A 15,745-nucleotide genomic window follows, 5' to 3' on the forward strand; every position below is an offset into this window, starting at 1 on the left:
TGGTCAGGGCTGGGAGAAGGAAGCGGTGGCGGGAGAGGGGGCGGAACCAAGTGCAAAAGGCGGGGTGGGGGCGGAGCCCGCTGTTGTGTGAGCCAGTCCATGTGAAATTTGGGGAGGGGATTGTCCTTCCCCTCCTTTATTAGCAAAGGAAGGGCTCGGTACGTGCCGGAATGACCCACCAACCTTTCCCCACCAACCAACCTCCCCCCTCTCCGGTGGTAATGGTACGCGCTCATGAATAATTAACCTCAACGGTCGTCCCCCTCTATGAATAATTCATGAGGACGGCTGAATATGCATAAGAGGGACAGGCGGGGCTAGCCGGAAAGGGCCGGAGATGGCCGAGCGTCGCGCCAGCTTGGGAGCCCGCTGGGCCTGAGGAGCGAAGTCGAGGCTCGGAGTGCGGTGGCGGTGGGGGGGAGGGGTGGGAACGCTCCGGGCGCGGCCTGGCGGAGCCGGGGGCCTCGCGTGAGCCGCCTGCCGGGGGAGGCGCCTCGCGGCCCGGCCGCCCGGGCTGGGAAAGGCCGCGGCTCGGGCCTTGGCCCGGAGCTAAATCACAGCGGAGCTGGGCTGGGGGCGCTGCGCGGTCAGGGGCCGGGGGGGGTCCGGGGGAGGGGGGGGCGCTGCGCGGTTATGGGCCGGGGGGGGGATCCGGAGGAGGGAGGGGCGCTGCGCGGTCAGGGGCCGGGGGGGGATCCGGAGGAGGGGGGGCGCTGCGCGGTCAGGGGCCGGGGGGGGATCCGGAGGAGGGGGGGCGCTGCGCGGTCAGGGGCCGGGGGGGGGATCCGGAGGAGGGGGGATCCGGGGGGGGATCCGGAGGAGGGGGGGGCGCTGCGCGGTCAGGGGCCGGGGGGGGATCCGGAGGAGGGGGGGCGCTGCGCGGTCAGGGGCCGGGGGGGGATCCGGAGGAGGGGGGGCGCTGCCCGGTCAGGGGCCGGGGGGGGGATCCGGAGGAGGGGGGGCGCTGCGCGGTCAGGGATCGGGGGGGGATCCGGAGGAGGGGGGGGCGCTGCGCGGTCAGGGGCCGGGGGGGGGGTCCGGAGGAGGGGGGGGCGCTGCCCGGTCAGGGGCCGGAGGGGGGGATCCGGAGGAGGGGGGGGCGCTGCGCGGTCAGGGGCCGGGGGGGGGATCCGGAGGAGGGGGGGCGCTGCGCGATCAGGGGCCGGGAGGGGGGGATCCGGAGGAGGGGGGGCGCTGCGCGGTCAGGGGCCGGGGGGGGATCCGGAGGAGGGGGGGCGCTGCGCGGTCAGGGATCGGGGGGGGGGATCCGGAGGAGGGGGGGCGCTGCGCGGTCAGGGGCCGGGGGGGGATCCGGAGGAGGGGGGGCGCTGCGCGGTCAGGGGCCGGGGGGGGATCCGGAGGAGGGGGGGCGCTGCGCGGTCAGGGGCCGGGGGGGGATCCGGAGGGGGGGGCGCTGCGCGGTCAGGGGCCGGGGGGGGATCCGGAGGAGGGGGGGCGCTGCGCGGTCAGGGGCCGGGGGGGGATCCGGAGGAGGGGGGGCGCTGCGCGGTCAGGGGCCGGGGGGGGGATCCGGAGGAGGGGGGGGCGCTGCGCGGTCAGGGGCCGGGGGGGGTCCGGAGGAGGGGGGGCGCTGCCCGGTCAGGGGCCGAGGGGGGATCCGGAGGAGGGGGGGCGCTGCGCGGTCAGGGGCCGGGGGGGGATCCGGAGGAGGGGGGGCGCTGCGCGGTCAGGGATGGGGGGGGGATCCGGAGGAGGGGGGGCGCTGCGCGGTCAGGGATGGGGGGGGGATCCGGAAGAGGGGGGGGCGCTGCGCGGTCAGGGATGGGGGGGGGATCCGGAGGAGGGGGGGCGCTGCGCGGTCAGGGGCCGGGGGGGGTCCGGAGGAGGGGGGGCGCTGCGCGGTCAGGGGCCGGGGGGGGGAGCTGGAAGAGGGGGGGGCGCTGCGCGGTCAGGGGCCGGGGGGGGTCCGGAGGAGGGGGGGCGCTGCTCGGTCAGGGGCCGGGGGGGGGATCTGGAAGAGGGGGGGGCGCTGCGCGGTCAGGGGCCGGGAGGGGGGGATCCGGAGGAGGGGGGGGCGCTGCCCGGTCAGGGGCCGAGGGGGGATCCGGAGGAGGGGGGGCGCTGCGCGGTCAGGGGCCGGGGGGGGGATCCGGAGGAGGGGGGGCGCTGCGCGGTCAGGGGCCGGGGGGGGATCCGGAGGAGGGGGGGCGCTGCGCGGTCAGGGGCCGGGAGGGGGGGATCCGGAGGAGGGGGGGGCGCTGCCCGGTCAGGGGCCGAGGGGGGATCCGGAGGAGGGGGGGCGCTGCGCGGTCAGGGGCCGGGGGGGGATCCGGAGGAGGGGGGGCGCTGCGCGGTCAGGGGCCGGGGGGGGGATCCGGAGGAGGGGGGGCGCTGCGCGGTCAGGGGCCGGGGGGGGTCCGGAGGAGGGGGGGGCGCTGGGCGGTCAGGGGCCGGGAGGGGGGGATCCGGAGGAGGGGGGGGCGCTGCGCGGTCAGGGGCCGGGGGGGGGGATCCGGAGGAGGGGGGCGCTGCGCGGTCAGGGGCCGGGGGGGATCCGGAGGAGGGGGGCGCTGCGCGGTCAGGGGCCGGGGGGGGATCCGGAGGAGGGGGGGCGCTGCTCGGTCAGGGGCCGGGGGGGGGATCTGGAAGAGGGGGGGGGCGCTGCGTGGTCAGGGGCCGGGGGGGATCCGGAGGAGGGGGGGCGCTGCTCGGTCAGGGGCCGGGGGGGGGATCTGGAAGGGGGGGGCGCTGCGTGGTCAGGGGCCGGGAGGGGGATCCGGAGGAGGGGGGGATCCAAGCTCCGATATCTCGTGCCCGACGTGTGATCCGCCCGCCCCCGGGCCGCAGGCGGGTGCCTAGCGGGGTCGTTCCCGCCCCCCCTGCTCCGGCCGCAGATCTGGGTCGCCTTGAAACCGAACCCAGCTCCTCCCGCCGGGGGAAACTGAGGCACGTCTGGGCCTCCGAGAAATGGGAGAAAAAATTCCACCCCCCAGCACGCGGAATTGGGCCCGGTCACGGGGGCCTTCCAGCGTGGGGGGCAGAGGGCAAAAGCGCGGTGCCAGCTGGGCCCCCACCCCGCCAGCCGGCGTTGCCGGTAGGGGGAGGGTACGATTCAGGCCCCCCAAGTAAGAGCCCACCCCCTGGAGGGTCGGTTCAGAGCAAGGCTGGGACTGCAGCTCCGGCCGCTGGGCACTAGAGGGCACCAGCGCGTGTTGAAACCCAGCACCCATTGGACCCATAACCCCTCTGCCCCATTCCCTGCCCCCCTGAGCCAGCCAGTCCCTGCCCTGGGGCCGGGTGGGAGCCGGCGCCCCCTAGAGGGCACAGGCCCCTGCCCCATTCCCTGCCCCCCTGAGCCAGCCAGTCCCTGCCCTGGGGCCGGGTGGGAGCCGGCGCCCCCTAGAGGGGACAGGCCCCTGCCCCATTCCCTGCCCCCCTGAGCCAGCCAGTCCCTGCCCTGGGGCCGGGTGGGAGCCAGCGCCCCCCAGAGGAGATGGGCCCCGTGTCCCCTGAGTGCCCGGCCAGAGCTGGTGGGTACAAACCGGGTGGGGGGGGGCACACTGAAGGTCTCCTGCCTGCTAATTACCCCCCCTGAAAAAAGCTGGGGTAACGAAGGACTGGAACAGATGTGTCCCCATGAGCAGATATCAAATAAAGGTGCAATTGCCCACCCTCCCTTGTCTGCCTGGTCTTTGTGCCCCCCCCCCCGCTCTAACCCACCAGCCCCCACTCCCCTCCCAGAGCCGGGGAGAGAACCCAGGAGTCCTGGCTCCTAGCCCCCCCTGCTCTAACCACCAGCCCCCACTTCCCTCCCAGCACTGGGGAGAGAACCCAGGAGTCCTGGCTCCTAGCCCCCATCCTGATTTAACCACCAGACCCCTCTCCCCCCCTCCCAGAGCTGAGGAGAGAACCCAGGAGTCCTGCCATGTTCCCCCTCCAACCCCAAATGAGAAGAGTTTATGATGAGCATGGCAGGAGCACTACCCAGACCCCCCCTCCCTCCCAACTGAGATTGGGGCCCCATTGTGCCGGGCGCTGCCCAGGACCCCCCCCCCCAGCATCGGGGCCATTCAGGGACTTGGCCTGCTGTGCCCACTGGGCAGTTCTGCCACTAGGCATCAATTTCTGCCCTCAACCAACTGCAGCTGCTCAGAGTGGGGCTTGACTCTGGGTGACCCCCATTCTCCCACCCCTGATTTCCCCACTCCCCCCCCAAATCAGCGTGGCTGGAAATGCCGGGGCGGGGTGGTGCCGAAGGTACCACACTGGGAACACTTAACACCCCAAAGCACCACACGGGCATCCCCTGCTCCCGTTCAGCCCAGTCCCACTTTAAACCTCATGCTTCAGGGCTGTCACGGCCCAGGGTCAGGAAGGGACCTACGGGGCAGGATGGCTCTCGGCCGGTGGGGCACTTCCGACTTCACGCGGGGCTATTTAGGATGGCCGAGACAGCCCCGCCCGCCCAGCGAGGGGGCCGTGCCCCCGGGGACACCGGGATCGAGCTGCCCCACAGGCCCATTCTCAGACGTACATGTTTTATTTCTGGCCCTCGGCTTCGGCCCCGGGGCGTCCGCACAACCTGTCGGGGAAGGGCTCTGGGAAGCCCGAGTCTGGCATGTCCGTGGGGCCGGTCCTGCCCATCCACACTGCATGGGATCTGTACCGGGCGACTGTGTCCACACCAGGAGGTGGGCGCTGGGCACCAGTGCCCTGTTGGATCAGACCTTGTTTCAACATCGGAGTGTCCCAGCCCGGCCTGATGCATGGGGGTCTCCGGCTGTGTCCATAGGGCAGAGGGTCCCAGCTTGGCCTGGTACATGGGGGTCTCCAGGTGTGTCCATGGGGTGGAGGGTCCCAGCTTGGCCTGGTACATGGGGGTCTCCTCTGGGTGTGTCCATGGGGCGGAGGGTCCCAGCTTGGCCTGGTACCAGGGGTCTCCAGGTGTGTCCATGGGGCGGAGGGTCCCAGCTTGGCCTGGTACCAGGGGTCTCCAGCTGTGTCCATGGGGCAGAGGGTCCCAGCTTCGACTGGTACATGGTGGTCTGCAGCTCTGTCCATGGGGCACAGGGTCCAAGCCCGGCCTGATACATGGGGGTCTCCGACTGTGTCCATGGGGCGGAGGGCCCCAGCCCGTCCTGGTACCTGGGAGTCTCTGGGTGTGTCCATGGGGTGGAGGGTCCCAGCTTGGCCTGGTACCTGGGGTCTCTGGGTGTGTCCATGGGGCAGAGGGCCCCAGCCCAGCCTGATACATGGGGGTCTCCGGCTGTGTCCATGGGGCAGAGGGCCCCAGCCCGGCCTGGTACATGGGTGTCTCTGGCTGTGTCCAGGGGGTGGAGGGTCCCAGCCCGGCCTGGTACATGGGGTCTGGGGGGTCTCCGGCTGTGTCCATGGGGCGGAGGGCCCCAGCCCGGCCTGGTACCTGGGGGTCTCCAGGTGCATCCATGGGACAGAGGGCCCCAGCCCGGCCTGGTACCTGGGGGTCTCCAGTTGCATCCACGGGGCACAGGGCCCCAGCCCGGCCTGGTCCCCGCCCTCACCCCTCCTCGCCCTCCTCGTCCCGCGGGTGGCAGCTGACGTTCTGGGCGGCGATGATGGAGATGCTCCCGAGGATGACGCCGGCCCCCATGACGTCGAAGGGGGTCACGGCCTCCCGCAGCACGTAGTACTGCACGGCCAGCGTCACCACCACCTCGGAGTGCAGCACCGCGCACACCAGGGCCGGGTGCGCCAGCGTCACGGCGTGGCTGGCGCACAGGAAGGAGGCCACGGCCAGCACCCCGACGGCCACCGTGCAGCTCCAGGTGAGCGGCTCGGCCGGCAGCACCGGTTCCTGCAGCAGGAACATGGCCGGGGCGCACACCAGGCCCCCCAGCGCCCCGAAGGCGAACGCCGCCGTGGGCAGCTTGGCCGGGAAATCCAAGGCCCGGAAGATGGCCAAGCCCAGGGCCAAGGCCACGCCGCCCAGGCAGGCCAGGGCGTAGCCGAAGGCGTCGGCCAGGCGGGTGCTGGGGTCCAGGCTGAGCAGATCCGGCACCACCATGATCAGCAGCCCCAGGGTGCTGCCCAGCAGGCCGAACCAGTCGTAGCCGCTCAGCGGGCGGCTGTCCAGGCACAGGCCCAGCAGGGCCGAGCCCAGGGTGGAGCAGCCCTTGCGGACGGTGGCGGCGTTGGCGCTGGGCACGGCCACGAAGGCGCTGTAGGCGCAGGCCACGGAGAGGACGTTGGCGGTGGCGTGGAGCAGGAGGCGGCGCCGGGCCGAGCCGGGGCCGAGCAGCGGGGCCCGGAGCCAGCGGAGGCGGCAGGCGAAGGCCAGGTGGAAAAGGCAGCGGACCAGCAGGATCTCCAGCGAGGGGATGGCGGAGGCCTCGTGGGCCATGCGGGCGAAGGGGGCCACGAAGCCGGCCGGCAGCCCGCCCCCCAGCAGGGCCACCAGCAGCCCCTTCATGCTCTCCGAGAGGCGGTACCGGCGCCAGGGGGGGCGGCCGGGCGGGGCCGCGGGGGAGCCGGGGCGGGACGAGCGCAGCAGGGCGGCCAGCGGCGGGGGGGCGCTGGGGGGCCGCATGCCCGGCGGGGGGCGGGACTCACGCCGCAGCCTGGGGGAGAGAGGGGGAGGGGGAGTGAATGGGGCGTCGGCCCGACGTGCACCCCCCCAATGAGCATCTAACCCCATCCACCCCCCGTCTGTCTGTCTGTCCAGCCCCATCTGCCCCATCCATCCCCCGTCTGTCTGTCTGTCCTTCTCCACCTACCCCTATCCACCCCATCTGTCTGTCCATCCCCATCTGCCCCATCCACCCCCCGTCTGTCTGTCTGTCTGTCCATCCCCACCTACCCCCATCCACCCACCCCGTCTGTCTGTCCAGCCCCATCCACCCACCCCATCTGTCTCTCTGTCCATCCCCATCTACCCCATCCACCCATCTGTCGTTCCATCCACCCCATGCGTCCATCTCCATTTACCCCCTACCACTGCGTCCGTCCGTCCGTTCCCATCTCACCCCGTCCACCCACGCCATCTGTCCATCCCCATCAAGCCCCGCCCCCCTCCATCCAGCCCGTCCATCCACCCACTCCACCTCCGTCTGTCCGTCCAGCCGCCCGCGCCTCCCGTCCGGTCCCGTCTGCGGCCTGCTTCTCTGTCTGTCCATCCAGGAGCCTCCAGTCTGGTCCTGTCCGTGGCCCCATCTCCGTCTGTCCGTCCAGCTGCCCGCGCCACCCGTCCACTCCTGTCCACGGCCCCGTCTCTATCTGTCCATCCAGGAGCCTCCCGTCCGGTCCCGTATGCGGCCCCACTTCCGTCTGTCCGTCCAGCCGCCCGCGCCACCCGTCCGGTCCCATCTGCGGTCCCGTCTCTATCTGTCCATCCAGGAGCCTCCCGTCCGGTCCCGTATGCGGCCCCACCTCCGTCTGTCCGTCCAGCCTCCCGCGCCACCCGTCCGTCCCGTCCACGGTCCCCTCTCTATCTGTCCATCCAGGAGCCTCCCGTCCGGTCCCGTATGCGGCCCCACCTCCGTCTGTCCGTCCAGCCGCCCGCACCTCCCGTCCGGTCCCGTCTGCGGTCCCCATCTCTATTTGTCCATCCAGGAGCCTCCCGTCCGGTCCCGTATGCGGCCCCACCTCCGTCTGTCCGTCCAGCCGCCCGCACCTCCTGTCCGGTCCCGTCCGCGGTCCCGTCTCTATCTGTCCATCCAGGAGCCTCCCGTCCGGTCCCGTATGCGGCCCCGCCTCCGTCTGTCCGTCCAGCTGCCCAGGCCACCCGTCCGGTCCCGTCCATGGCCCCGTCTCTATCTGTCCATCCAGGAGCCTCCCGTCCGGTCCCGTATGCGGCCCCACTTCCGTCTCTCCGTCCAGTCGCCTGCGTCACCCGTCCGGTCCTGTCTGCGGCCCCGTCTCTATCTGTCCATCTAGGAGCCTCCTGTCCGGTCCCGTATGCGGCCCCACTTCCGTCTGTCCGTCCAGCCGCCCGCGCCACCCGTCCGTGGTCCTGTCTCTATCTGTCCATCCAGGAGACTCCCGTCCGGTCCCGTATGCGGCCCCACCTCCGTCTGTCCGTCCAGTCGCCCGCGCCACCCGTCCGGTCCCGTCCGCGGTCCCGTCTCTATCTGTCCATCCAGGAGCCTCCTGTCCGGTCCCGTATGCGGCCCCACCTCCGTCTGTCCGTCCAGCCGCCCGCACCTCCCGTCCGGTCCCGTCCGCGGCCCCGTCTCTATCTGTCCATCCAGGAGCCTCCCGTCCGGTCCCGTATGCGGCCCCACCTCCGTCTGTCCGTCCAGCCGCCCGCGCCTCCCGTCCGGTCCTGTCCGCGGCCCGCTTCTCTGTCTGTCCATCCAGGAGCCTCCAGTCTGGTCCTGTCCGTGGCCCCATCTCCGTCTGTCCGTCCAGCTGCCCGCGCCACCCGTCCAGTCCTGTCCACGGCCCCGTCTCTATCTGTCCATCCAGGAGCCTCCCGTCCGGTCCCGTATGCGGCCCCACTTCCATCTGTCCGTCCAGCCGCCCGCGCCACCCGTCCGGTCCCATCCGCGGTCCCATCTCTATCTGTCCATCCAGGAGCCTCCCGTCCGGTCCCGTATGCAGCCCCGCCTCCGTCTGTCCGTCCAGCCGCCCACGCCACCCGTCCGGTCCCGTACATGGCCCCGCCTCCGTCTGTCCGTCCAGGAGCCTCCCGTCCGGTCCCGTATGCGGCCCCGCCTCTGTCTGTCCGTCCAGCCGCCCGCGCCACCCGTCCGGTCCCGTCCGCGGCCCCGTCTCTATCTGTCCATCTAGGAGCCTCCTGTCCATTCCCGTATGCGGCCCCATCTCTGTCTGTCCGTCCAGCCGCCCGCTCCACCCGTCCGGTCCCGTCCGCGGCCCCGTCTCTATCTGTCCATCCAGGAGCCTCCCGTCCAGTCCCGTATGCGGCCCTGTCTCTATCTGTCCATCCAGGAGCCTCCCGTCCGGTCTCGTATGCGGCCCCGCCTCCGTCTGTCCGTCCAGCCGTCCACGCCACCCGTCCGGTCCCGTCCGCGGTCCCCATCTCTGTCTGTCCATCCAGGAGCCTCCCATCCGGTCCCGTCCGCAGTCCCCATCTCTATCTGTCCATCCAGGAGCCTCCCGTCCGGTCCCGTATGCGGCCCCACCTCCGTCTGTCCATCCAGCCGCCCGCACCTCCCGTCCGGTCCTGTCTGCGGTCCCCATCTCTATCTGTCCATCCAGGAGCCTCCCATCCGGTCCCATATGCGGCCCCACCTCCGTCTGTCCATCCAGCCGACCGCGCCACCCGTCCGGTCCCGTCCGCAACCCCGTCTCTATCTGTCCATCCAGGAGCCTCCCGACCGGTCCTGTATGCGGCCCCACCTCCGTCTGTCCGTCCAGCCGCCCGCACCTCCCGTCCGGTCCCGTCCGCGGTCCCGTCTCTATCTGTCCATCCAGGAGCCTCCCGTCCGGTCCCATATACGGCCCCGCCTCCGTCTGTCCGTCCAGCTGCCCGCGCCACCCGTCCGGTCCCGTCCGCGGCTCCGTCTCTATCTGTCCATCCAGGAGCCTCCCATCCAGTCCCATCCGCGGCCCCACCTCCGTCTGTCCGTCCAGCCGACTGCGCCACCCATCCGGTCCCGTACGTGGCCCCGCCTCCATCTGTCTGTCCAGGAGCCTCCCGTCCGGTCCCGTCTGAGGCCCTGCCTCTGTCTATCTGTCCAGCTGCCCACACCACCTGTCCGGTCCCATCCGCAACCCCACCTCCGTCTGTCCGTCCAGCCGCCTGCGCCTCCCGTCCGGTCCTGTCCGCGGCCCCCGTCTCTATCTGTCCATCTAGGAGCCTCCCGTCCGGTCCCATACGTGGCCCCGCCTCTGTCTGTCCGTCCAGCCGCCCGCGCCTCCCGTCGGGTCCCGTACGTGGCCCCGCCTCCGTCTGTCTGTCCAGGCGCCTCCTGTCTGGTCCCGTCCGCGGCCCTGCCTCCGTCTGTCTGTCCAGCCGCCCGCGCCTCCCGTCTGGTCCCATATGTGGCCCTGCCTCCATCTGTCCGTCCAGCCGCCCACGCCACCCGTCCGGTCCCATACGTGGCCCCGCCTCCGTCTGTCTGTCCAGCCGCCCGCGCCTCCCGTCTGGTCCCATACATGGCCCCGCCTCCGTCTGTCCGTCCAGCCGCCCACGCCACCCGTCCGGTCCCATACGTGGCCCCGCCTCCGTCTGTCCGTCCAGCCGCCCACGCCACCCGTCCGGTCCCATACGTGGCCCCGCCTCCGTCTGTCTGTCCAGCCGCCCGCGCCACCCATCCAGTCCTGTGTGTGGCCCCCACCTTTGGCCTCGGTCTGGGGTCAGGGTGGGGCCTGACTCGTGCCCCCACTGCCTGTGTGCGAATCCCCCAGGGGGAGGACTCAGGCAGGTCCTGCAGCAGCTGCTCAGCTCCCCGGGGAATTGTGATGTCACCCACATGGCTCTATGACATCACCTCCATCATAGATGATGTCAGCCCTGCCCTGCTCCCCCCCCTCCTCGTTGGGCTTATTGCTATGGGGGTTGGGATTTGGAGGCACTGACTGGGCCATGACAGGAGGTAGGCACGGGTGTGTGTGTACACACATGCAACCTGGTGGGTGGGTGTGTATGAGTGTGCAACCTGGTGTGTGTGTTGTGAGTGTGCAATCTGGGCCTGTGGGAGATCCGGGGGTGTCTCTAGGGGGTGTCGAGGCCTCTAGTGTTGCTGGGTAATTTGGGTCTGTGTGTACGTGTGAGATGTTTGTGTGTGTGTGTGCACGCACACATTTGAGAGACACATCCAGGCCTCTGGGCACATGTGTGTGTGCACACGTGTGAGAGATGGAGCTAGATGTGTGTGCGTGCACACATGCGTGTGGGAGGCGGATCCAGGCCTCTGGGTGTTTGTGTGTGTGCACATGCATGTGAGAGATGGAGCCAGGTGTGTGTGTGCACACGCATGTGAGATACTGATCCAGGCCTCTGGGTGCATGAGACAGAGATTTGGAGGAGTGCGTGTGTGTGAGAGAGACAGAGAGCAAAGTGTCGTATATATGATGTACTTGGTGGGTGTGATTTAGCTGTGGGTGTGTATGTGAGAGAGATCTAGGCCTGTGTGTGTGATCTAGGCCTCTGTGTGTGTGTATGTGTGTCATCTAGGCCATTGTTTGTGTAAGATCTAGGCCTGTGTGTGTATGATCTAGGCCTCTCCGTGTGTGATCTAGGCGTCTGTGTGTGAAATTGGCCTGTGTGTGTGTGTGAGAGAGATCTAGGCCTCTGTGTATATGTGATATCCAGGCCAGAGTGTGTGTGTGTGTGTGTGTGTGTGTGTGTAACCTTGGCCTCTATGCGTGTGTGTATGATATAGGCTTCTCTGTGTGTGTGATCTAGGCCCGTGTGTGTGTGAGATCTAGGCCCGTGTCTTTGTCTAGACTTTTGTGTTTCCAATACCTCGGCCTCTGTCTGTGCAGGGGTGAGCTATTTAGAGTTGTGTGTGAGAAAGAAAGATGAGCACGTGTGTGTGTGAGATCTAGTGTGTGTGTGTGTATCTATCTGATATCTAGGCCTTTGTGTGTCTGTGAGTGAGATATCTAGGCCTCTGTGTGTGTGTGTGTGTGTGTGTGTATGATCTAGGGCTCTGTGAGAGCTAGGCCTCTGTGCTTGTCTAGGCCCTTGTGTTTCTGATCTGCCATATTTAGGCCTGTGTGTGAGAAAAAATTGGGGTGTGTGTGTGTGAGAGAGAGAGAGAGACACACACACACACACACAGAGTTCTAGGCCTCTGTGTTTGTCTAGGCCCTTGTGTTTCTGATATCTAGGCCTCTGTTGTGTGATGCCATATTTAGGCCTGTGTGTGTGAGAGACACACAGAGAGTTCTAGGCCTGTGTGTGTGTGTGTGATTTGTGCCTGTATGTGGAGAGGGATCGGGGGCGGGGGGTATGAGAGAGAGAGATGTTCCCTGCTGGAGAGGATGTGTGTGTGTGTGTGAGAGAGAGAGATCTAGGCCAGTGTGTGTAGGATTTAGGCTGTGTGTGTGTGTATGAGAGAGAGAGATCTAGGCCTGTGAGCATGTGTGATCTAGGTGTCTGTGTGTGTGTGTGTGTGAGAGAGAGAGATCTAGGCCAGTGTGCGTAGGATTTAGGCTGTGTGTGTGTGTATGAGAGAGAGAGATCTAGGCCTGTGAGCCTGTGTGATCTAGTGTCTGTGTGTGTGTGTGTGTGAGAGAGAGAGAGATCTAGGCCAGTGTGTGTAGGATTTAGGCTGTGTGTGTCTGTGAGCTGGGCCTGTACCTTTGTGTATGTCTGATATCAAGGCCTGCGTGTGTGTGAGATTGGCGTGGGGGGGTTGTACGTGTGATCTAGGCCTGTGGATGTTAGACAGAAGAAGGCCTCTGTGTGAGATCTAGCCCCCTTCAGATATGTGTGTGTGTGTGTGTGTGTGTGTGTGTGTGTGTTTAGCTCACATACATACCAACACACACAAGGCCTCTGTGTGTGTGTGTGATCCAAGCTGCTGTGTGTGCACATATGGGATCCAGGCCGCTGTGTGTGCACGCATGTGATCCAGGCTGCTGTGTGTGCGTGTGCGTGTGTGATCCAGGCCACGGTGCGTGTGCGTGTGTGATCCAGGAAGATGTCTGTGTGTGTGTGTGCGTGATGCAGGCCTTTGGGTGTGTCTGAGCATGTGTGCACACGATCCAGGCTAGTGTGTGTGTATGCATGTGTAATCCAGGGCCATGTGTGTCGGTGTGCACACACACAATCCAGGCCTCCGTGTGTGTGTGTACACCCACATGTGATCCAGACCTCTGTGTGTGTATGTGTGTGATCCAGGAGTCTGTGTGTGTGTGTGCAATGCAGGCCTGTGAGTGTGTGTGCATGACATAGGCCCATCTGTGTGTGTCTGTGTATGTTGGAGTGTGTGTGTGCACGTGACGCAGGCCTGCAAGTGTGTCAGTGTGAGTGTGCACCAGGTGCTGGGCAGGTCTCTGGGTACGTGTCTATGTCTCTGGGTGATGCAGCCCTGTGTGTCTGTGTGAGATGCAGGCTCGTGTCTGTGTGTTTCAGGGTGTGTGCACGTGACACAGGTTTGTGTATGTGTGTGTCTTTGTGTGTGTGTGTCTGTGTGGTGTGATGCAGGGCTGTGTCTGTGTGTGTCTGCCTAACAGGTCGGTGGGTGTGTGTGACGCAGGCTTGTGTGTGTGTGTGCGGGCGTGTCTGGCTGATGTGTGTATGTGTGTCTCTGGGTGTGTGACGCAGGCCAGTGTGTGTCTGTATGTATTTGTGTGCATCTGTGTGTGTGTCTGACAGGCTGATGTGTGTCTCTCTGGGTGTCTGATGCAGGCTGAGGTGTATGTCTGGGTATGTGACGCAGGCTGGTGTGTGTGTGTGTGTGACAGACTGGTGTGTGTGTCTGGGTGTGTGATGCAGGCGTGTGTGTGTCTCTGCATGTGTGATGCAGGCCAGTGTGTGTCTGTATGTGTTCGTGTATGTGTGTGTGTTTCTGACTGGCTTGTGTGTGTCTCTGGGTGTGTGACGCAGGCCGGGGTGTCTGTGTGTTTACGTATGAGTGCGGGGAGGCCGGTGTGTGTCTATATGTGTGTGTGTGTGTGTGTTTCTGTGTGTGACAGGATGGTGTGTGTGTCTGGGTGTGTGACGCAGGCCAGGGTGTCTATGTGCGTGTGTGTGTATATCCGACTCTGACAGGCTGCTATGTGTGTGTGTGTGTCTGTGTCTGAGTGTGACACAGGCCGGTGTGTGTCTATATGTGTGTGTCTGACAGGCTGCTGTTTGTGTGTGTGTCTGGGTATGTCACACAGGCTGTTGTGTATCTGTGTGTGTGTGTGACACAGGCCGGTGTGTGTGTGTATGTGTGTGTGTGAGAGGCAGTTGTCTGCGTGTGTGTGTCTGGGTGTGTGATGCAGGCTGGTGCGTGTGAGTGTGATGCAAGCCAGTGTGTGTGACGCAGCCGGTGTGGGTGTAGGTGTGAGGCAGGCCAGTGTGTGTGTGTGTATCGGGGTGTGTGTGTCAGGTTGTTGGTGTGTGTGTGTCTGTGACCAGGCTGGTGTGTGTGTCAGGTTGTGTGTGTTTGACGCAGGCCAGGGTGTGTGTGTCGGGTTGTGTGTCTGTCGGTGTGTGTCTGTGTGACGCAGGTTGGGGTGTGTGTGTCGGGTTGTGTGTCTGTCGGTGTGTGTCTGTGTGACGCAGGCTGGTGTGTGTGTGTCGCGGTGTGTGTGTGTGTGTGACGCAGGCCGGGGTGTGTGTGTTGGGTTGTGTGTGTGTGTGACGCAGGCCGGTGTGTGTGTGTCGGGGTGTGTATGTGTGTCTGTGACGCAGGCCGGGGTGTGTGTGTCGAGTTGTGTGTGTGTGTCGGGGTGTGTGTGTGTGTGACGCAGGCCGGGGTGTGTGTGTCGGGTTGTGTGTGTGTGTTGAGGTGTGTGTGTGTGTGTGACGCAGGCCGGGGTGTTTGTGTCGGGTTGTGTGTGTGTGACGCAGGCTGGGGTGTGTGTGTCGAGGTGTGTGTGTGTGTATGTGTTGGGCTGTGTGTGTGTGTGTGTGTGTGTATCGGTGTGTGTGTGTGACGCAGGCTTGGGTGTGTGTGTCGGGTTGTGTGTGTGTGTTGAGGTGTGTGTGTGTGTGTGACGCAGGCCGGGGTGTGTGTGTCGGGTTGTGTGTGTGTGTGTCGGGCTGTGTGTGTGTGTGTGACGCAGGCCGGGGTGTGTGTGTCGGGTTGTGTGTGTGTGTGTGTGTGTGTGACGCAGGCCGGGGTGTGTGTGTCGGGTTGTGTGTGTCGGGGTGTGTGTTTGTGTGTGTGACGTAGGCCGGGGTGTGTGTGTCAGGTTGTGTGTGTCGGGGTGTGTGTGTGTGTGTGACGCAGGCCGGGGTGTGTGTGTCGGGTTGTGTGTGTGTGTGTGTGTGTGTGTCGGGGGGTGTGTGACGCAGGCCGGGGTGTGTGTCGGGTTGTGTGTGTGTGTTGAGGTGTGTGTGTGTGTGTGTGACGCAGGCCGGGGTGTTTGTGTCGGGTTGTGTGTGTGTGACGCGGGCTGGGGTGTGTGTGTCGGCTTGTGTGTGTCGGTGTGTTTGTGTGTGACGCAGGCCGGTGTGTGTGTGTTGGTGTGTGTGTGTGTGTGTTTGTGTGTGTGACGCAGGCCGGGGTGTGTGTGTCGGGGTGTGTGTGTGTGACGCAGGCTGGGGTGTGTGTGCGAAGCAGGCCGGGGTGTGTGTGTTGGGTTGTGTGTGTGTGATGCAGGCCGGGGTGTGTGTCAGGTTGTGTGTGTGTGTGTGTCGGGCTGTGTGTGTGTGTGTGTGGGTGTGTGTGTGTGTGACGCAGGCCGGGGTGTGTGTGTCGGGTTGTGTGTGTGTGTGTGTCGGGGTGTGTGTGTGACGCAGGCTTGGGTGTGTGTGTCGGGGTGTGTGTGTGTGTGACGCAGGCTGGGGTGTGTGTGTCGGGTTGTGTGTGTGTTTGTGTGTGTGTGTGACGCAGGCGGGTGTGTGTGTGTCGGGGTGTGTGTGTCTGTGTGATGCAGGCCGGGGTGTGTGTGTCGGGTTTTGTGTGTGTGTCGGTGTGTGTGTGTATGTGACGCAGGCTGGGGTGTGTGTGTCGGGTTGTGTGTGTGTGATGCAGGCCGGGGTGTGTGTGTCGGGTTGTGTGTGTCAGTGTGTTTGTGTGTGACGCAGGCCGGGGTGTGTGTGTCGAGGTGTGTGTGTGTGTATGTGTTGGGCTGTGTGTGTGTGTGTGTGTGTGTATCGGTGTGTGTGTGTGACGCAGGCCGGGGTGTGTGTGTGAGGTTGTGTGTGTTTGTTGAGGGGTGTGTGTGTGTGACGCAG

General features: G+C 66.2%; 1 protein-coding gene and 1 long non-coding RNA gene across 2 annotated transcripts; one reads left to right on the forward strand and one right to left on the reverse strand.

The window, feature by feature from the left end:
* Nucleotides 1-5,497: 5,497 nt before the first annotated feature.
* LOC127039534 (solute carrier family 35 member G3-like) lies at nt 5,498-6,457 on the reverse strand. The gene has a single exon (XM_050933252.1). It carries the CDS (start codon nt 6,407-6,409, stop codon nt 5,498-5,500), a length of 912 nt encoding a protein of 303 aa, XP_050789209.1. The 5' UTR covers nt 6,410-6,457.
* Nucleotides 6,458-14,138: 7,681 nt separating this feature from the next.
* On the forward strand, nt 14,139-15,323 carry LOC127039702 (uncharacterized). The gene is made up of 3 exons (XR_007771303.1): nt 14,139-14,343; nt 14,543-14,831; nt 15,308-15,323. It is a non-coding gene; the product is annotated as an uncharacterized LOC127039702 (long non-coding RNA).
* Nucleotides 15,324-15,745: the final 422 nt, after the last annotated feature.

The sequence above is a fragment of the Gopherus flavomarginatus genome, chromosome 23 (genome assembly GCF_025201925.1).
Source record: "Gopherus flavomarginatus isolate rGopFla2 chromosome 23, rGopFla2.mat.asm, whole genome shotgun sequence".
NCBI classification, from domain to species: Eukaryota; Metazoa; Chordata; order Testudines; family Testudinidae; genus Gopherus; species Gopherus flavomarginatus.